General features: G+C 36.8%; 1 protein-coding gene across 2 annotated transcripts in view; it reads left to right on the top strand.

Moving 5' to 3' along the window:
- The window catches only part of stim1b (stromal interaction molecule 1b), an 84175-nt gene that overhangs the window by 18400 nt on the left and 44131 nt on the right, over window positions 1-21644 (top strand). For both annotated transcript variants that reach the window (XM_056446164.1, XM_056446163.1), the window contains exons 3-6: window positions 5735-5865; window positions 10623-10737; window positions 11719-11830; window positions 13398-13510. In XM_056446164.1, the coding sequence (XP_056302139.1) occupies window positions 5735-5865; window positions 10623-10737; window positions 11719-11830; window positions 13398-13510 (471 nt within the window). The remainder of the gene's footprint in view (window positions 1-5734; window positions 5866-10622; window positions 10738-11718; window positions 11831-13397; window positions 13511-21644) is intronic.

The raw sequence follows: 21644 nt of genomic DNA, 5'->3' as shown, positions 1-21644 counted from the left end.
AAGATGATATCTTGAGGAGGACATGCTTTCAGGGAATTCCAGGGTAATATGTGAGGAAATTCCTGAGATCTTCTACCGTGTTGTTTTCCCTCATGTCAGATGACTGTTACTCAGTTGAATCAATAGTAAATTCTGTCTTTCATCTTAAATCCTTTTCTATGCTCTCAACTGTACTTGTACCGGGCTGTGCTGGACATGTGACTAGTTGATCCGGGTGAGTTTAGTTAAGTTTGCAATCTAAATATTTGCAACCAAGTCACTTTCAGTGTTTCTTTGTAATCCATGAAACCAGGTAAATGTGCATTAGTGTGACGACAAGTGGGGTTTTATTTTGTTTGTTAGTTTTTTTTAAGTTGTGGTTGTGGCATGGCTGTTTAGTGGTTTCGACAGATACTTTGTTTCACCTTCTTGTAAACGGTGAAATGAGGACAGTAGTATTTGTGCAGATCTTTTAGCCATTTCTTTGTATCAAAACTGATTAGTCTGAGTCCACTCATGGATTTGCAAGATTGAAGTGCTTGTATTATGCTTTTTCTGGTTATTTGTTTTTAAGTAGTGAGTAGCTGTTTTTGGAAAGATTCAAAGATTGCTCTAGCATCTGCTTAAATAGTTTTTTGGTGCATCATAGGGCTGCACAATATAGCTTTTCAGCATCGATATCGCAATGTGTGTATCCCCAATAGTCACATCACGTAGATATGCAATGTCAGTCTAATTCCTTTATTTACATATGCAAAAGCATAATGCACGCAGTGTTTATTTCACTTTTGTCTTTGCTTTGTTGCATTTATCTATTGTAGTTTGTTTATTACATGTTTTGCATGATTCACTTCCCTACAGAATCATTCCAATCAAAATGAATACATTAGGTAACACTTTAGGGATCAGTTCTCACTATTAACTAGTTGCTTATTAGCATGAATGTTATTGAGATATTGGCTGCTTATTAGTACTTATAAAGCAGATGTTCTGTATGATCTTATTCTACATCCTTAATCCTACCCAATTCCTAAACTACCTTAATAACTAAAGGAAAGGATTTGCAGGAGTTTAATGAAGCAAAAGTCTAAGTGGTTTGCTAAGAGCGAGAAGTAAATCTTAAAATAAAGTGTGACCAAAAATTCTTTCCAAGTATAACAAAGTTTATCACAATATATATAGCAGAAAACCATATATCGCAATGTCAGATTTTTCCAAAATCGTGCAGTCCTAGTGCATTAGTTATACTTTGAATCCCCTGATAGCCTCATAGTCTGTCTGTAATCTAATCTAAACTCATTCATCGCTGAATAAAAAAAGTTTATACAATTCCTCTGGAGACGCCATCATCACTCCCAATGCTCCCAATGCTCTTCTGTTTGTTTATTGTTGGCGTTACCTGTGGCTTGTTTAGACAGTGCTGATTGGGTGCGTTCATGCTCAAACAAAGGTGCACCAACACCACTGGTTACTACTGACACACAAAGAGGATTGTCATGCATTTGCTCTCGGACGAAGGATAAACGTGTTTATATATTTTCTGCAGCCTTTACGATTTGCATTTCAAATCATAGCTTTGATTCAATTAGTTATTCAAACTGTTGTTTAAAATGTGTTGAACAAAAATCCTGTCTATTTAACATCACAAAAAATATAAACAAAATCTAGATTAAACTGTCACAGGAGGGCTAATCATTTTGCCCTCAACTGTACTTAAACAAACTGAGTATGAGTGCTTGAATTGACATGGTAAAACTGACGGCCTTGTCGCTGCTCCTATCATAGTGTTTACAAATGTTCAGGAATCCTGCAGCAGGGTTGCCAGGTTTTCAAATCAAACGCAGCCCTGTGGCAAATCAAAACTAGCCCAAATATCAATGCCAATCTTTAAACTCAAAATCTTCCATAACCATACATAAAAATAAATGTTTTACATCACTGAATGCATTATGTAGTTCTTCTTATTATTATTCTTCTTGTTCTTCTTTCTTTTCTTCTTCTTTTATTACTGTATATTGGTAATGCTGGGTGTCCGTGGGATCTTAAAAAGTATTGAAATTTGATAAATCATTTATGAGAAAATTAAGGATATTAAAAGTTATTTAAAAGTCTTCATCGCGTCTTAAATTTTGTTCAAGCTTTGTTTCTTCCGAGCTTATCTGAGTTCTGTTGCATGGTTGTACTTCATTGATTAATTTAACTACATTTGATTATTAACAACTGTTTATTAAGTTAAAGGTTTGATACTGATTAAAACTTTAAATGGCAATGAGGTCTTCAAATATTCTATGAAGGTCTTTAAAAATCTTAAAAAGGTATTGAAATTTCCTTTAGGACTCCTGCATATATACTGTGATGTAAACATTCAATATTCATAAATAAAACCATCTTACCTTCAGATTGATAGCTGAAAAACCAAATAATTTAGCTGATTGTGGTGATACCTTTTTTAGATTTGTTTGAATATATTTTATGTCACTGTATGCATTCAGCACATTTTTTCACTACCTGACAAAAGTCTTGTCGTCTACACTCTTAGAAATAAAGGTATGCAAGCTGTCACTGGGGTGGTACCTTTTTAAAAGGTACAAATTTGTACCAAAAAGGTCTATATTATTACCTCAAGAGTACAGATTAGTACCTAAAAAGTACAAAAGTGTTGCTCTTAACTTTTGGGTACTGATATATATTTTTGAGGAACCAATATGAACCCATTAAGTACAAACATGTACCTTTGAAAAGGTACCACCCCAGTGACAGCTCACGTACCTTTATTTCTAAGAGTGTATCCAACTTTTAAGAACAATAAATAATAACAACAAATAATAACTTGAGTTCTAGTTGATCTTTTGGTATCAGAAGTGGCTTAAATGAAAGGTCGAGACCTCTAGATTACGCTTATTTGACCAAAATAAAATATGATCATGCCTTGATTTTTAATTATGTAATTAAGACAGTAAGGTCTGACTTTGCTTGGACAAAAGTCTTGTCACTCAACAGAAATAATGTACAGTATAGAATATAAAGTCATGGTGCAGTGGAAACAGTCTTCATATTGTGTATGACTCCCATGAGCTTGGAGGACTGCATCCATACATCTCTGCAATGACTCCAATAACTTAATAAAGTCATCTGGAATGGCAAAAAGCTTTCTTGCAGGACTCCCAGAGTTCATCAAGATTCTTTGGATTCATCTTCAATGCCTCCTCATTCATCTTACCCCAGACATGCTCAATAATGTTGATGTCTGGTGACTGAGCTGGCCAATCCTGGAGCAAATTGATCTACTTTGCTTTCGGGAACTTAGATGTGGAGGCTGAAGTATGAGAAGGAGCGCTATCCTGCTGAAGAATTAGGCTTCTCCTGTGTAATGTTAAGGGCAGCACAGATGTCTTGACACTTAAAGCTGTTGATGTTGACATCCACTCTGCAGATCTCTCGCACACCCCCATACTGACTGTAACCCCAAACCATGATTTTTCCTTCACCAAACTTGACTGATTTATGTGAGAATCTTGGGGTTCATGCGGGTTCCAATAGGTCTTCTGCAGTATTTGTGATGATTAGGATGCAGTTTAACAGATGATTCATCAGATCAAATCTTCCTTTTCCAAATGATCAACTAGAAGTCAAGATATTATTACAACTGAGATCGACGCCAAGACTTTTGCCAGGTAGTGTAGAAGTTATTATAAAGATTAAATTAAATCTACTGAATCAGTTAGGGCAAAACTGTCCTGTCGATCACTGAGTGGTATATCAATCACACAACTCAACCATTTGACCAATGAGAGTAGAGCAGGCACTCAGAAGGGAGGAGTTTAGAGAGTCTGAATCCTTGAACGAACAACTTGAGGAAAGAAACTATTTATTATGATAAAACGAAAGTGTTTTTTGACCTTGAATGTGTTGAAGACCTCAAAAAAACAACAACAGCTTTAAAATGGGATGGGGGTACTGTAATTACACCCGTCCTTAATTGTGCAAAGACAGCTAACCCTGAATTTAAAAACCTTAATCTCATCAATATCACAGTGATGATTGATTCCCTATATTAATACCTGTTTCATAATGAAGTCTTTTAACCCTGAGACAAAGGTTAAATCCAGGACATCCAGTCCCACTCACCGCCATATCACAGCAATATCCACAATACCTCAGCAGCTGTGCCGTGTCTCCGTCTATAAATAGTTTAAAAGTCACTCTATGGCTTTTATGTGTCTATGTTACCGTCATCCTCAGACTGAGCTCTCCCGTTACAATGGGCTCAAACACTGGACCCTCACAAAGGCACCGCTGTTGGCCCTGTTTTTAGCTGTACATCATCGCTAAGTAATCAGTTCCTCAGTCATGCTTAATTTCCGAACTCTAGAAGTGTGGTCAGTGTTTTTGCTGCGAAATGACAGACGTTTGTTTAATGAGTCTGAATTTGATTTAGATAGCCCTCATGAATGGCCAACTTATGCATGGATTTCACTGAAGGGACTGAAACTCAAAGTCATTTTCATTTCAAGGTCATTTGTGTTTGAATAGGCCTTTTGTTGTCTCAGGTATTAATGTGCTCTTGAGGAAGGCTTTTAAGGTTTGATCATAATAGATGCGCGTCCCCAGCATATATTTTGCTAAAATGTATGTGCTTTGCATTTGTGTTTTGCGCTAATTAGCTGTTCTTCCACAACAAAGTGAAGGATATGCTGTGAAATTGGTAGTATTTGATGTTAGCATGTTGCTAAGCTATCGGTTTGATACTGTAATAGAGTGCAACAAATTTTTTTCAACTTACTGTTTAAATAATTGTTGAAAAGACAGATTTCTGCATTACATTTAAAAACTTCATCATTTAAATTAAGGCTGCACAATATTGGAAAATCAGACGTTGCGATGTTTTGTTTTTCTGAGATATAAATTGGACTTAAAGGGGTGGTCCAGAGTGTATTTTTAAGGCTTTGTTGTGTTTATAAGATGCAAAGCAATATGCTCATGCTTCACTTGGAGAAAATCCCATTACTTTTTCATATATCTTTTGATTATAAACTTTGATTATATACAGCTACTCAGCTGACATGAAAACGACAGTCATATTTCCTAGTTCTTCTGAAAATTCGCCCTCTAGATGCTCTGATTGGTCAGCTGACATAATGTGCTGTGATTCGCAGATTCCCACTTATCCCCCCTATGCCCTATTCATTTAGAACATTCTAACATTTAAACTTGGAATGATTAAAAATAAAAAAGCATTAAAGTCATCTCTCTTAGGTGTAATTTGCTTTCAAAGTATTTTTACAGTTCAGTTTTAGCGATCTTCATGTTTACACTTGTGCTCCCTTCGCAGTGCACTTTGAAAACATTGATGTCATTTTGAACACAGCCTCATGGCGAAAGCTATAGGTGACCTATTATTTAAAAGCACAATTTAGGGAATAATAAAGGAACTAAGCCGAAAAGAAAATGAATGAATGAATTTATTGATAGAGCATTGACATTTGCTGCAAATGTTGAGTGCATTTAAAAAAAAAAAAAAGCAATGTAGAGATTATATCTCATTAGGAGGTTACAACAATTTGTAGTGAGTCAAGATATTATGGCGATGGCACACAATAGGGTTGAGTCGATAGACGATGCCATCTGAGAATTTCAGAGTGATTTTAACTGTATATACAGTATATCATACACACCAGATGCTTATAAAAGAGTAGTTGTGTAGTTGAAGTGACCTTGCTGACTCATTTCTCATATATTTATTTTCTCTTCTCAGAACTGTGTGGTATCGATGAGATTCTTTGCCAGGATGAAAATGCTCTGCTGAGTTTTGAGGCCATCCGCAGCATTCACAAAGACATGGACGACGATGCAGACGGCAGTGTGGACGTGACAGAGACGGATGGGGTGAGGGCTGTGGTTTTCTGGTCTGCTGATGGTGCTTCACAGTGTGTGGTGGCCAATGTACAAACAAGTACAAAGTTTACTTGCTTGAAAAGGACACAGTGGCTTTTGGCTCGCTCATTAGAGACTATAGATCTCTGTAAAGCTGCTTTAATATATGTCAACGTGCTTATGTAAATATGTACTTGACTCAACAGTAAAGTAGTGTTTTGTACAACACACGAGCTGACGGGCTTAAATGTTGCAAAACATTATCAGAAATGAAGTTTCTTTAGCATGTGATCTTTTTTCATGATGAACTACATTCCTTGGTGAGATAAAGCTACATAAAAGTGATTTTTTTTTTATTGTGACAAAATGTAGTTTGTTTTAGAGATATTTGTTTTTATTTTAAAGGGCACCTAGTTTACCCCTTTTTTAAGATTTAATATTAATATTATGGTTCTTCTGAGTGTGCCAGATAAGGTTCAGTTCAAAACACAATTCAGATTTTTTATTATGATGTGTTAAAAAGTGTCATTTTAGGTGTGTGTACACAGGTCGTTGTTTTAGGGCTGCATTGCTTCATATGAAAATTAGTTTAGACTTCCTGCCCAACTTAACAAGGGGCGGAGCCAAAAGCTCCTACACTTTGTGTATGGCAACAGACAGGCAGACAGAGAGAAGCAACATGAGTGAGAGGACTAGCATTCAGCTGTACATGTACGATCCAGACTCAGACACAGACCAAGCAGAGACTACTGTTGAGGAATCAATATTCCTAATGTGCCAGCATGTGTCAGAGTGGTAGTTACAAAATCATTTGAGTCTTTGTATAGTTTTACAGCCGCTATGTAATGAGTAACCGGTTTCACTATTAACTGCGCCTTTAATTCGTCACGGTTAATTAATCGTAAAGGCTTCTCAACATCATGTTTCTGCACGGAACAAAACTGCGGCAACTAAACAAAGTTAAAGTTCAGAGCATGTACACCGACACTAATAACCACGCACACTGGATTAACTTTGACTGAGGCTATAACTAAGGCAAGTTTGTTATTTCCAATGGACAGACGCGCACGCGAGGCAACGTGCTCATACTTCACAGCCGCACCTAGTTGAGATGACAGGGAGCTTCTGTGACAGCGGGAAATGCAAACGGCTGAAGTTTAAGGAAGACGCAATGAAAAGTACACATGATTGCAAACCCACCTAAAGTTACAAACAATGGCACAGATGAGAGCGATCAAGTGGTGAACGTTGATCTTCCAGCCGCGATCATTCGAGTGTTTTCGGAGAGAGTGCTAAAAGACTTGGTGGATCAGCTGTTTTTAATGGCCCCGATCTCGATATGTTGCATTCACTGCATGTTCAGCGCAAATGACCGCTAAATGTAAAATCTCTGTTGCTCATTCGCAGGAAGACGATGAAGGCTCTTGTGTTGAGCCCAATGAGCCTTACATCCAAAAATAGAGCAAGGGTGTTTCTTTGGTGACATTGCTTTGACTCACATGCTGAAAATGGCGGACGTGAAACAACAAACTGAGGATATATTAATGCGCGCCTGTCAATCAATATTGGTGGGCGAGGGGACCGCACTCCTATGTCAGGTTGCGGTAGGTCTCAAAACCGCTCCAATTGGTCCCCCGTTTTTATGTTGTTAAATAAAAAAAAAGGACTGGGTGTGTTTAAATCACCCCAATGTGACGGTCTATACACTGTATCTACACACATGTTTTCACAGTAGGTGGCCTTTAAAATAAGGTTGCTTTGGGTAAAGGATTCCCCCCCCCCCCAACCCCCGCCCCAAAAAAAATCTGCCTACTCATTTTAAGCTTTAGCACTCCAGTCCAAATGGTGGTGCTAAATTCACAAAAAAATGCACCTCAAAAGTAGATGAACGGTGCGTTCCAAACAGGATGGATCGCCCTTCAAAGGGCACTTTGGAGTGAAAACAAAAATGACCGTCATATTGACGTTCCAAACCTAAGTGCTCAAAACAGGCCACTTCAAAGGGCCATCGGAATTAGGGATTTTGAAGAGTACAACTGATGGACACTTTAGGCAACCATGATCCATGATGATGCAGGGAAGTTTATTTATTTTTATTGCAATGTGTATAACAATGAACTTACAATAACAGAAAACAGAGTGCAATAATATAATGAGAAATGGTGACAGTCATTTGATAAAGATGAAAATGAAGTTGAACATCTTCTATGGCCTGCACAGTCACCAGACCCAAATATTATTGAGTTACTTTGAGGTGTTTTGGAGGAGTGTGTCAGGAAACATTTCCTCCACCAGCATCAGGTAGTGACCTGGCCACTAGTCTGCAAGATGAATGGCTCAAAATCTCTCTGGCCACTGTGCAGGACTTGTATCTGTCATTCCCAAGACCAACTGATGCTGTATTGCCCGCAAAAGGAGGCCCTACACCATACTAATGAATTATTGTGGTCTAAAACCAGGCGTTTCAATTTCATTAACCAACCCCTGTATACGCCAGTATAAGGGAAATTCTTCTCTGCATCCGCTGCCCCCCTTATTTTATAAAGGCACAACACTTTTGCATGTATTTAGAAGGGATTCACAATTACAGTTCATGAACTTTGCTATAAAAAGCAATCAATATTCTCCCTGAATCACCCAAAGCGATTCCGTTTTCATGAGAATGCCACATCTGAGGCCTCTGGGTAAACAGCACCACTGCTGACCAAGGCCATAGACAGTCCTGTGAGCGTAACCTTTACCACAGTCAGCACTGATCTGAGGATTGTGAGCCGGTCAAACTGTTTGCATTTACGTACTGTAGTTGAACATGTCAGATCAACTGTTTACTGTTGGCTTTACATCTTCAACCAAAAGCTAAGTTATGCAAATACACAGTGCTGTAAACAGAAACTCTCTCTAGAAATCAAAAATAGTCAAGTCTAGACTTGTGTGTGACTGTTTAATCGAAAAGCCACTGTTTAAATGTCACTTTTAATGCGTTTAAAAATATTTGTGCTTATTTGTTTTTGGAGGTCAAGCTATGCATGTTTGGTGAAAAGGGTAATAATGTTAGATAATACTTATAACCATACTTCCAGAGTTGACTGATTACAAGATTGGCAAACATTTTATTGGAATTAAAAGCTAAAACAATGCAATTGAGGCATTATTTAATTTACTAAACTAATTTGAATGCATTTATCATAATTATTTGAACATTAGTCAGGTTTACAATTTTGGTTCAAAACTCTTGTTTACATTTTTTTGACATAATAGAGTCAAAGGTTTTTTTACTGAGGGGATTTTGTCTGTCTTTTTGTAACTTCATAATTCAGAAAATAATGTGAACAGACAAAAATATATAAATTAATTAAATAAAATGCATATAATCACACAAATTATGTATAAACAAATCCCTCTGTAAAAACCTTCAGAATCGACATACGAATAAAACTGTAAAGTTTAGTTTTTATATGTGAATGTAAGTTATATTGTTATTATATAAACTGGCTAGATGTATAGTTGAAAGTCAGAATTATTTGCCCCCCTTTGAATTTTTTTCTTTTTTAAATATTTCCCAAATGATGTTTAAGAGAGCAAGGAAATTTTCACAGTATGTCTGATAATATTTTTTCTTCAGGAGAAAATCTTATTTGTTTTATCTCGGCTTAGATAAAAGCAGTTTTTAATTTTTTTAAACACAATTTTAAGGTCAAAATTATTAGCCCCTAAGCTATATTTGTTTTCGATATTCTACAGAACAAACCATCATTATACAATAATATGCCTAATTACCCTATCCTGCCTAGTTAACCTAATTAACCTAGTTAAGCCTTTAAATGTGGCTTTAAGCTGTATAGAAGTGTCTTGAAAAATATCCAGTCAAATATTATTTACTGTTATTATTCATTCATTCATTTTCTTTTCGGCTTAGTCCTTTATTGATCTGGGAACCACCAACTTATCCAGCATATGTTTTGCATATGTTTTGCACTCATTCACTACGATCAATTTTAGCATACTCAATTCACCTATACCACATGTCTTTGGACTTGTGGGGGAAACCGGAGCACCCGGAGGAAACCCTCGCAAACACAGGGAGAACATGCAAACTCCACACTGAAATGCCAACTGACCCAGCTGTGGCACGAACCAGCGACCTTCTTGCTGTGAGGCAATCGTGCTACCCACTACGCCACCACGTCGCCTACTGTCATCAGTTATTAAAACTATTATGTTTAGAAATGTGTTGAAAAAAATCTTCTCTCCGTTAAACAGAAATTGTGGGAAAAAATTAACAGGGGGGGCTAATAGTTCAGGGCGGCTAATAGTCTCTTAAATTAAAATACAGACTTCAACTGTACATCATCCTCCTAAAATGGCTCCTAGCCACAAAACGTAACAATTAGACACAAAACATTGATCTGAGCTTTAACAATTAACAAAAATGTAAAGAATTTAATAACATGCCTTGCAATGTCATATTTGACCAATCAGAATCAGTTTTTTTAGAGATATATGTAATAAATGAATACAAAAATATTTATTGTAATTAAAACCTACAGGCACAAATTACAATTCAAATTAAAGTACAGTTAAAGTGCAGTTAAATTGTTAATTTTATTTAGGATATTTTCTTTCCATTAGACTGAAAAATCACTGAAAAGCAAATAAATATCTAAAAATATACAGTTGTATGATTTTTTTGTCTGCAGTGTATTGCTCTAAATACCTTATCAATGAGAACCGCTACACCAGATGCTAAAACCTAATCTTTGTTTTCTCAGTTTCTAAGAGAAGACCTAAAGTACCACGACCCTAAAGGAAAACACAACAGTTTCCACAGAGCAGATCTGCTGATCACAGTGGAGGACATGTGGAACTCATGGAAGGCCTCTGAAGGTTTGAACTGATTATTTTATATAAGCCATGAGTCAATTTAGAGCAATTTCAAGATGACCACATCAATTTACATACATGATCTGATAGCAATACACTACCTGACAAAAGTCTTGTCGTCGATCCCAGTTGTAAGAGCAACCAATAATAACTTGACTTCTAGTTGATCATTTGGAAAAGTGGCAGAAGGTAGAATCATCTGTTGAACTGCATCCCAATCATTACAAATACTGCAGAAGACCTATTGGAACCTGCATAAACCCAAGATTCTCAAAGAAATCAGTCAAGTGTGGTGAAGGACAAATTATGGAATTCGGCGACCGGTATTGGGATGTTCGAGAGATCTGCAGAGAGGATGGCAACATCAACAGCCTGAGGTATCAAGACATTTGTGCTGCCCATTACATTACAAACCACAGGAGAGGGCAAATTCTTCAGCAGGATAGCGCTACTTCGCAAACTTCAGCCTCCACATCAAAGTTCCTGAAAGCAAAGAAGGCATGTTGAGCATGTCTGCGGTAAGATGAAGGAGGAGGCATTGAAGATGAATTCAAAGAATCTTGATGAACTCTGGCAGTCCTGTATGACCACAGTCATCCAAGCTCATGGCAGTCATACACAATACTGTACATTATTTCTCTCAAGACTTTTGTCTAAGCAAAGTCAAACCTCACTGTCCTAAATTAATAATTAAAAATCAAGGCATGATTATATTTTATTTTGGTTAAATAAGCCTAATCTAGAGGCCTTTGTCTTTTATTTAAGCCACTTCTGATACCAAATCATCAACCAGAAGTCAAGTTATTATTTGTTGTTCCTTAATTCTTGGACAGGCGACAAGATTTTTTGTCAGGTAGTGTATGTTTGTGCAAATACTAGCATTAATCATTGCTCATTAAATTTTTTTTTGCTTCTGAGTGTTTTCATCCACACTAAAGCATTAGCATCAATTATGATTTGTTTTTATTAATGTGGTCTATACAGTATATAACTGGACAGTGGAAGAAGCAGAGGAGTGGCTCACCAGTTTTGTGGAGTTACCGCAGTATGTTGATTCCTTCAGGAAGAACGTCATCAGTGGCAAAGATTTGCCCAGGTAAGGAAGCTTGTGATAATTGTTTTCATGGGCAGACCACAAACTGAAAACTGTAATATTACAAAATATACATAAATATGCTCGTGAAAAAAGTCACTTGAAATTTTTACATGAAAACATCTTTGTTGCAAGCAAACCAAACAACATCAGTAACTTTAAACTTGCTTTACTTATATATTTTATTTTGTTTTACAATCTATTTTACATAGATTTTTAAAATCGTTCTAAAGCCTGTTTCACACCGCAAGCGTGAGCAGAGTTTTTTTTCTGTGTCCATGTTAACAGATTAGAGCTTTCATACTGCACGCAGAAGCAGCGCGAGGTGTGAGCGTCGCTGAAGCAGCAGGTCTATATTTGCCACGCTCAATTAAAGTGACAGTGCATTGATTAGGACCAAAAACACATTGAATGACAGTAAAAAGTAGCAATTTTACCCAATAAATGCATCGATATCCATATCCATAGATCTTTATATATTCAATTAAATAACTTAAATTATTAAAAACGGCAACTAATACTTATTTGGGCTGAACTACAAAACTATATTTAAAACAATTTTAGTACTAGTCTTGCTTAAGTTGCACACTAGTTTGATCATGTATAAATATCATTATAACTATATTGCATAAATATTGTATAACTATAGGCCTACATCATCCTGACCATCAAAAACAAAATGACATGGTATCAGAGGCGATTGTCTTCAGACCGAGTGCTCCTGAAAAGACACGAATGACACTCCTCATAGAGCGTGAGAAGCATACAGTTCTTTAGGATCTATATGATTTGTTAAAATAATGACTTGCAGGTTAAGGAAAGGAGGAAGTTGCTGCGGGTTTTGGGGCAGATGAACAGTAAAAAAATTGGATTTATAGATAGATAGGTAACTAGATAGAATAGTCAGAGATTGATTGATCTGTGCAGCAGCTGCTGATGAGCTGTGCGCTGCAGACGCAGTTGGTGTAAAAGGCAAATGCCTGCATGCTGCTTCTACTTTCCATACGCGCTGCGCACTCGCTGCTCACGCTCTGCTTTTGCTTTCGGTGTGAAACAGGCATAAGACATGAATGAGTGTTGATTGATAGATTTTGGACATCTTTGATGTAAGGTTTTGATCCAATTTAAATGATATAATTCATAATTACATGAGCAAAAACTTAATCAGGTAATTCAAGATCCCAAATAAATAAGTTATACTGTGTATATATATATATATATATATATATATATATATATATATATATATATATATATATATATATATATATATATATATATATATACAAAACATAAACAAAAGTAACTAAAATATACCAGCAAACTAAAATATATAGTATTGATAATTTGCACATTAGGGAGTAGCTATCAGTACACAGGACACTGAAATGACTTTTTTGTGTGTGCATTTTATTTTCGCTTTTGCTATCATGTGCACTGCTTATAAGGAGTGACTATATTAACAAGACATTTAAAGGTGTTCGGTTGCTTTTGTTTGCTTAAGAACATTTATTTTTTGTCTGTTGAATGTTAATTCACTGATTAAGGATTTTAATTATGACATTCACAGACTTGCAGTAAAAAATGCTACCCTACTTGTGTCCGTGCTGAAGATACCAGACCGCAGTCATGCACAGAAACTGCAGCTGAAGGCTCTGGACACTGTGCTTTTTGGACCTCCAGGTCAGTAACACTGGGCTCAATGACTGGGACAGTATTCTTGCTTTAATATGTCTGTGCTAGCAGTTACATAAGTTGGTACGACTCTTTGCGGTGAATCAGTTGTATCTCCATTTTGATTGAGTCAATTCTGATTCATTGGCAAGAGTTGATACATTTGATTCGTTTCTGATAATCAGTTTAACCTGGCAGTTACATTTTTACAATTCTGCTTAATTGAAAGATTTGCTTAAATGTGAATCAGTTAAAAATGTGGTAAAAGTTAATTGGTAAAAGTTTATCAGAATCTTTTTCCCTAACTTATTTTAAACTGTCCTTTGAAGGATTAAAATTCATCTGCAAAATTGAGTACTGTTTGTTAATGTTTTTGAATTAGTTCATACTTGAAGCCATTGAATTAAATAATTCTGATTCATTAGCAAGATTTAATGAGATTCATTTGTTAATGTGAATCAGATCAAACTGGCCATTTGAATGAATCAGTTTTGGATAATTAGCAAGAATCAGTAATAAGATTTATTTGCTATTGTGCAAAAGTTCAAACTGACGCTGAAAAAAGCTTGTTTTTGAGTCAGTTAAGACGTACAGTAGGGCTCTATTTTGACGATATAGGCTCAAAGTCTAAAGTGCATGGCGCAAAAACACTGAGGAATGGAAAAATACAGTTTGCGCCCCGGCTCATGGTCTAATAGGGTTGTGCTCATTCTCTTAATGAGTTATGAGTGTGTTTTGAGCATAACTTGCATTAAACCAATCAGAGTCTCATCTCACATTCCCTTTAAGAGACAGTTACTTCACGCCATGGCGCATTTGCTATTTACATAGAGTACTTAGTAAGTGCAAAAACTGAACGCTTCACTAGCAAGAAAACAGTTAGGGCGTACTCACACTATGTACAGTTTACTTGAACTGGGCCAAAGCACTCTTGTCCCCCCTCCTGTCTCCCCCGGCGGCCCGCACTCACATTACATTCGGGCCTGGGCACGCTTACGTCATCGATGATGCGCTGGTCAGAAGCGCTCTCGCTCAGCACAGTGGAGATTTCTTCAGTTATATCGTCGTTTAAGTTTGATATGCAGCGACACGCAGTCAAATATTCCGCCGAACAGATCAGCCACTTTTGACGCTCATAAACAATCATAAAGTCCTCGTGCTGCAGGAATTAGGAGGTTTGCTGAAGGTGGGGAGCTTTCGTGCAGTGAGGGGTTTGCGTCTTTAATAAACTACGACAGTTTGCATTCATTGAACAGTAAGAATGATTATAAACGCATATGAAACAGTCCCTTAAAAGTCACTTCTCGCTTTCAGTTTCGGGCTTTGGCACGTTTTGCACTCACACACAAGCGTACCGCGCCAAAGCCCAAGTGAGCCCGATTCAGAGGACTCACACTTCTCAAACGATCCGGGAAACGTGCCTGGGCATGGTTCGGATAGCATAGTGTGAGTAGGCCCTTAAACAGACCATTTGTACGAGGATAAAGGATGAGCCTCCTCCATTCGGCCTCTTTACTTTCGCTTTACTTTACTTTTACTCTTTACTTTACTCCTTTACTTTTGTGGGGTAAGGAAATGTTGTTGTACGCACTCCACTGAAGACATCCACTAGCCTACATATTTAACTTTGTTTGTTAAGCGCAAAGATTTGTTTCAAAACTATTTCTAAATTCTGTTCTAATTTCCAACAAACGAATAAATGAACAATAATAATGAAGTGTGGTCAAAAAAATTAGTTACCGTATTTTCCGCACTATAAAGCGCACCGGATTATAAGACGCAGTCTCAATTACGGGGTCTATTTCTGTACTTAACCCATACATAAGGCGCACCGTATTATAAGGCGCATGCTAAAATACACTGTCTGCAAAAAAAAGGTAATGGAAGCAAAACAGTTAACATAGTTTAGTTGAACTTTATTGTACTATTTAACAATACACTCACATTATTTTTTTAATCAGTCGTCTCCCACAAATCCATCAAAGTCCTCATCTTCTGTGTCTGAATTGAACAGCTATGCAGTTTCGTCATCAAACACGCCGGGTTCTCTCTCATCATTGTCTGAGTCAGTCTCATTGCCGGGTGGCTGTTCAGCAATGATGCCGGCTTTTGCGAAAGCTCGGACAACAGTTAAAGCAGACACCTTAGCCCAGGCATCCACAATCCATTCACATATGGTGGCGTAACTCGCCCGGCGCTGCCTACCAGTCTTAGTAAAAGTGTGTTCGCCGTCTGTCATCCATTGCTCCCACGCAGCTCGCAACTTCACTTTAAACGCCCTGTTTACACCAATATCCAGCGGTTGGAGTTCTTTTGTTAGTCCTCCCGGAATGACAGCAAGCTCCGAATTCATTTGCTTCACTTGGTTTTTACATACATTCATATGTAGTTTTGATTGGTTTATTGCTGCTGCGTACGGAGTGTACGTTTTACGTCTCTGTGTCGGCGGGAAATGCTCCGACAGCCAATCAAGCGGAGCGCTTTCCGAAATCACACAACAACATTTTTACAGATTTTTGAACTCTGTGCACACATAAAGCGCACCGGATTATTAGGCGCACGGCCGTTTTATAACAAAATTTAGGGCTTTAAGGTGCGCCTTATAGTGCGGAAAATACGGTATATCCAAAAACAAGTCTTATTCTTATGCCCCACATGGTGTTGCATACGTCTCCAAAACCCATCAGATGGACAAATCTAAACTTGTTTTTATTAAAACAAATATAAATATGCATATAATAAATAATTATGCTACTAATAATAACATTATACAAATGCAAATTGTTATGAATAAACTAAAATAAGCCCCCTGATATGTAGAAGGCATGAAGGTAGTGGTTTTTATATTTATGTAGAAAATAATCATTTTTGTAACATTTTAATCTTTTTATTTTTTTCATATGTAAAGATATTTGTGTGTTGCTGTACATCCTGTTTATATTAGGCAACATGTAAGCGTTTGGACCTGCATAGGCGCACAACTAACGCTCTGTGCGCTGGATTTTAGACCAGATTTTAGTTGGTCAATGGCATAGTCTATTTCAGTTCTTCAAAATAGCAACGTGACAACAATGCTCCTTAACACACCTCCTTTTTAGACCGGCACACCCATGAGTCCACAAAGTGGCGCAAATGGGTTAGCTATTTAAACAATGTGGCGCAAAAAAATTAGGGTTGTGCTGGTCTGAAAATCACGTCAAACCCATCTTGCGCCTTATTGTGCCTAGTGTATGAAAGGGCCCTTAGCCCTAAATGATTCTAATTCATTGGCACAATTTAATAAGATCAATTTGTTAATCAGTTTAATCAATTCTGATTTATTAATAAGACTTGATTAGTTTAACTCAGTTAAATCAAACTTTCCATTTCCAAATGAATTGTTTCTGACTCACAGATGAATCTTTTGCTTCTGCATTCTCACTGCTATATTTTCTATTTTTGTGGGAATTCAAATATAGATTTATCACCTCCTAGAGCTTGTAATGTCCATTTAATCATATTAATTTGTTTCTTTTTGTCTTTCTCCTGAATGTTTGGAAACATTTTCTTGGTTATTCTTTCTGTTTTGAGTCTTTTAGAAATAACATGGAAATGTTCTGCAAGACATAACACGTTCCTCTGGATTTCATTGCCTGAGGCTTTTCTGGATGAAGTCCAGACTGCAATATTCATTGCTCATTATGCACTAAAATCAAGCAAAGGTTTAGTCTGTTTTCTTTTCTCGTGAACAAATATCTTCTGCGTCTGAAAATAGCCAGGCTTTTTGGAGTACAAGAGTCAGACAGAAGAGGTATGTCCCATTAATGTCAGCCCGTACAGCCTGATACTCAAGTACAGCTGGTGAAACAGAAAAGAGAGGGATGATGGGAGAGACATTGTCAGTAAATAGGTGAGAGAGAGATGGATGGGAATGGTCAAGGACATGTCATCATATGATTCATAGTTCATGTGAATACATATACCTAGAACATCAGCCAGAATTAAACCTATCAAAGATGCTGGTGGTAAGAAAAAAGCTTTCTTTGATAACGGTATTAGACACAGGACCATCTTAATCCTAAAGACTGTGTGATATTTGTTGTAAGAATTTCCGCTCACACAATGTCTGCATGTCACGGATGCTGTGTTGGTATATGGCTTATAGTGAAACATGACTATTCAAAGACCCCTGGAAATAAGACCGCAACAGTATACAGTAAATGACAGTAATCCAAGAGGCAAACCATCAACAAAACAGCCAGCACTGAGGCATAGACACCATGGCAAAAAGAAAAAAGAAATAGAATGAACTATTAAAAACTGTTATTAAGAAAATCTTCTCACCGTTAAACAGAAATTGGGGAAAATAAAAACAGGGGTGCTAATAATTCTGCCTTCAACTGTATATATATATATTTACACAGTTAAAGTCAGAATTATTAGCACCCAATTTCTGTTTAACGGAGAGAAGATTTTTTTCAACACATTTCTAAACATAATAGTTTTAATTACTCATCCCTAATAACTGATTTATTTTATCTTTGCCATGATGACAGTAAATAATATTTCACTAGATAATGATGGTTTGTTCTGTAGACTATTGAAAAAATATATAGCGTAAAGGGGCTAATAATATATATATATATGTTTTTTTTTTACATTTGTTGTAACATTTATTTTTTTTAACTATCGTCATTATGTTATCATAATGCTGTAGCCTACTAATTGAAGATACTTTTGTGATATCTTGTTATGTACTCTATAAATATACCAGTACATCTGTGAATTGTCTGATTGGTTTATCCCTCCCAATTCCGGATTCCATCCAGAGCTTCTTAATAATCTCAGCTATGGCAGTATTTTGCATCTCCAGTGACTGTTTATACTGTCCGCAGTAGAAGCTTCCTCACTGTTTCAGATTGTTTCTTACTGTAGCATCTCATATTGTTGCATCGCTAAAGAAAAATCTGCCAGTGTGTGTGTACAGTTTTCAGCTTCAGCGCTAGCATGTAGCAATTACAGCCTCCAATATCTTTAGACCCGTTCAAAGATTATATGTGTAAACAAAACACTCCTTTATCTGCATTCAAAGGGCTCATTTATCTAAACTCTAGTCCATAACTGAAAATCCAAGACGGAAGTTTATCATGTGTTGGCCCAGTAAACCCAAGGGAGATTTAACCTGACCTCAAATCAAGCTAGTTAGGATCGGTGAGTGTGAAGGTTGAGGGATTCAACACCGTCCGCTGACAAATATTTTGGCACCGCTACATGTGCCGTCACCTGCCATTTTCCTGGGCAGGATGTTAGCGGGCGAAATTGCAGATGGAAATAGCACCCGCTAATCCAGTCATCCAAATCCTCCCGTCACGCAGCTGATGCCGCCACTGTTGTGGGAAACACCTCTCTAGAATTGCGTATTAACGTCATTGTTGCAATCCAGTGTGAAATTGAAAAGAGACTAAACTGGGCACAGGTGAGCATAATCAGTAACCTGGGGGGAAACTGAATATGTTTGAGAAGCAACAAAATTTATTTAAAGTTTCTTCCTGAAGTTTTAAAATGCCCCATTATGTAAGTTTTTAAACCTGAATGTGAACTGTGTAGAAAGTTATTGCCTCTTCAAAAAAGTTGACTCTGAGTCATATTAATGGGTTGTTATTAAAACGAATCCTAAAGGCTGATTTATATTTCTGCTTCAAGCACACATGTATGGTCCATCACAGATTTTGCACAGTCGCAGACCCCTCGTCTTGGCTGACACCGATGCTGACACGCACCTCTTAAAAAATTTAACTACACGTTGCAACGGGGCATATCGCAAGCTCTGTGATTGGTCGGCTTGATATCGGTGAGAAGTGTGGTTGGTGTTGAAAGCCGCAGGAGAGCAGCAAGCCCATTTGAGCAAGTGTTTACAAATGTCGAGTCCCGTGAAGGAAACTTGTGTTTTGTGTTTACCTTAGGATTAAAGTTGTTGCACCTCCACTGGCTCCCTCCTCTGAATCAGCCAGTTTGAGCTACTTGTACATTAAGATAGCATTCAGAAAAAACAAAACACCCGCGAAGAAACTCAACACTGAGGAACATAAAAACCCACGGCCAGCTAGCGTTTTGCATGTGTTATTGCAGAGCAACCCCATGGAGGAACGAAACCTGCAAAAAATAAAATAAAAAAATATATAAATATGCAAATAAAAAAAATTATAAATTAATCTACAAATTCCTCCACAAGTAAATAAATATGCAAATAAGTAAATAAATATATAAAAACCCACAAATTCCTGCATAAATAAATTATATAAATAGCGTAGGCAGATTAATAATTAAATAAATTACATGGATGTTGGGTAAATAAGAAAATTCTTAACTGAAAGTAGATTTTTTTTCCCCCTTTCACACCGCACTTTTAATTATTTATATATTTATTTATGCAGGATTTTGTAAAGTTATTTATACATTTATTTATTTTTTTATTTGAGTATTTATTTATTTACGGTTTTATTTATGCAGTATTTTGTACATTTATTTATACATTTATTTATTTATTTGAGTATTTATTTAGTTACCGTTTTATTTATGCAGGATTTTATTAATTTATTTCTACATTTATTTATTTGAGTATTTATTTATTAACTGTTTTATTTATGCAGGAATTTGTGTATTTATTTATTTATTTATTTATTTATTTATTTATTTATTTATTTATTTATTTATTTATTTATTTATTTGCATATTTATTTATTTATTTATTGTTTTGTTTATGCAGGATCTAGATCTATATATACATTTATTTCTTTATATGCATATTTATCTATTTATTGTTTTATTTATGCAGGAATTTGCTAATTTATTTATTCTATTTATTTATTTATTTGGGTATTTTTATTTATTGTTTTTGCAGATTTCGTCCTCTATACAACCCAAACCAGCACACAGAAATATAAATGCCCAGCTATGCGCAAGGCATAAGCTGTAGGTCACGGCGATCACACGACACAGAAGTATAAAACAGCCTTAAGCCATTTCATGTCGATGTCTTGAATAGCATCATGTAGAGAATACAAGTACATTTCACCTTAAGTGTTCAATTTGTGCAGCACTGCTTTATTTTGAATTCATCTAATAGGTAAATCCTCTTTTTTTTCTACCACCAAAGGATGAGGCTGTGAAGAATCAAAGGTTAAAGTTCATTTTTACAGCATTACTACAGCAGTGAAGTCCGACCTTGTGTTGTGTCCCCATCATTTTACTGATGACTACTACCTAATTGCGTACAATAAGGGATTCACAGGATGGTTGTTCTTAAAGGAAGTTCTCAGGTTTGAATTGAGACTCCAAGCCATGTTGTCCGTTCATACAATGTGTTAAATCTTAAAGTACTCTACCAGTAATAGTGATGAGTGTTACCTTTCCAATGTGCTGCATGTGTGCAGTCAACCATAGTTCTCAAACTCAATTCCTGGAGAGACACAGCTCTGCACAGCTTTGCTCCCACCCTAATCAAACACAGCTGACGCAACTAATCAAGGTGTTCAAGGCTACTAGAGACTGTTAAGCAGGTATGAGTTGGAGGTGGTTGGAGTTAAACTGTGCAGAGCTGCGGCCCTCCAGGAATTGAGGGTGCACTCACACTATGCTATTCGAATCGTGCCCAAGCCCGTTTCCTGGTTCGTTTTAGAAGTGTGAGTGCTCTGAATCAGGCTCAGGTGCAGTTCAGTTGGCTGGCCCTGACCCGGTTGTAAAAAGTGTGCCAGAGCACGGTTCGGTTGGGCTTTGGCGAGGTACGCTTGTAGTGTGAGCCCTGAGCCTGAAACTGAAGATGAGATGTTACATTTAAGGGACTGTTTCATATAGATTTATTAATCATTCTTACTTTTTAATGAACGCAAACTGACATAGTTTATTAAAGACACATCCCCCTCGCTGCACATCAGCTGCAGCTTTAGCAAACCTCCTAATACCTGCAGCATAATGACTTATGATAATTAATGAGCATCAAAAGTTGTGGATCTGTTCGGCGAAATATTTGACTGCGTGTCACCACATCCCAAACAACTAAAATGATATAATTAAAGCAATCTCCACTGTGCTGAGCGAGAGCACTTCTCTTCCTGTTAAATTAACAGTCGCATCATTGATGACGTTAGCGTGCTCAGGTTCAGTA

Source organism: Danio aesculapii, chromosome 21, assembly GCF_903798145.1.
Source record: "Danio aesculapii chromosome 21, fDanAes4.1, whole genome shotgun sequence".
Classification (NCBI taxonomy): Eukaryota; Metazoa; Chordata; class Actinopteri; order Cypriniformes; family Danionidae; genus Danio; species Danio aesculapii.
This window is presented reverse-complemented; position numbering and strand designations above follow the sequence as displayed.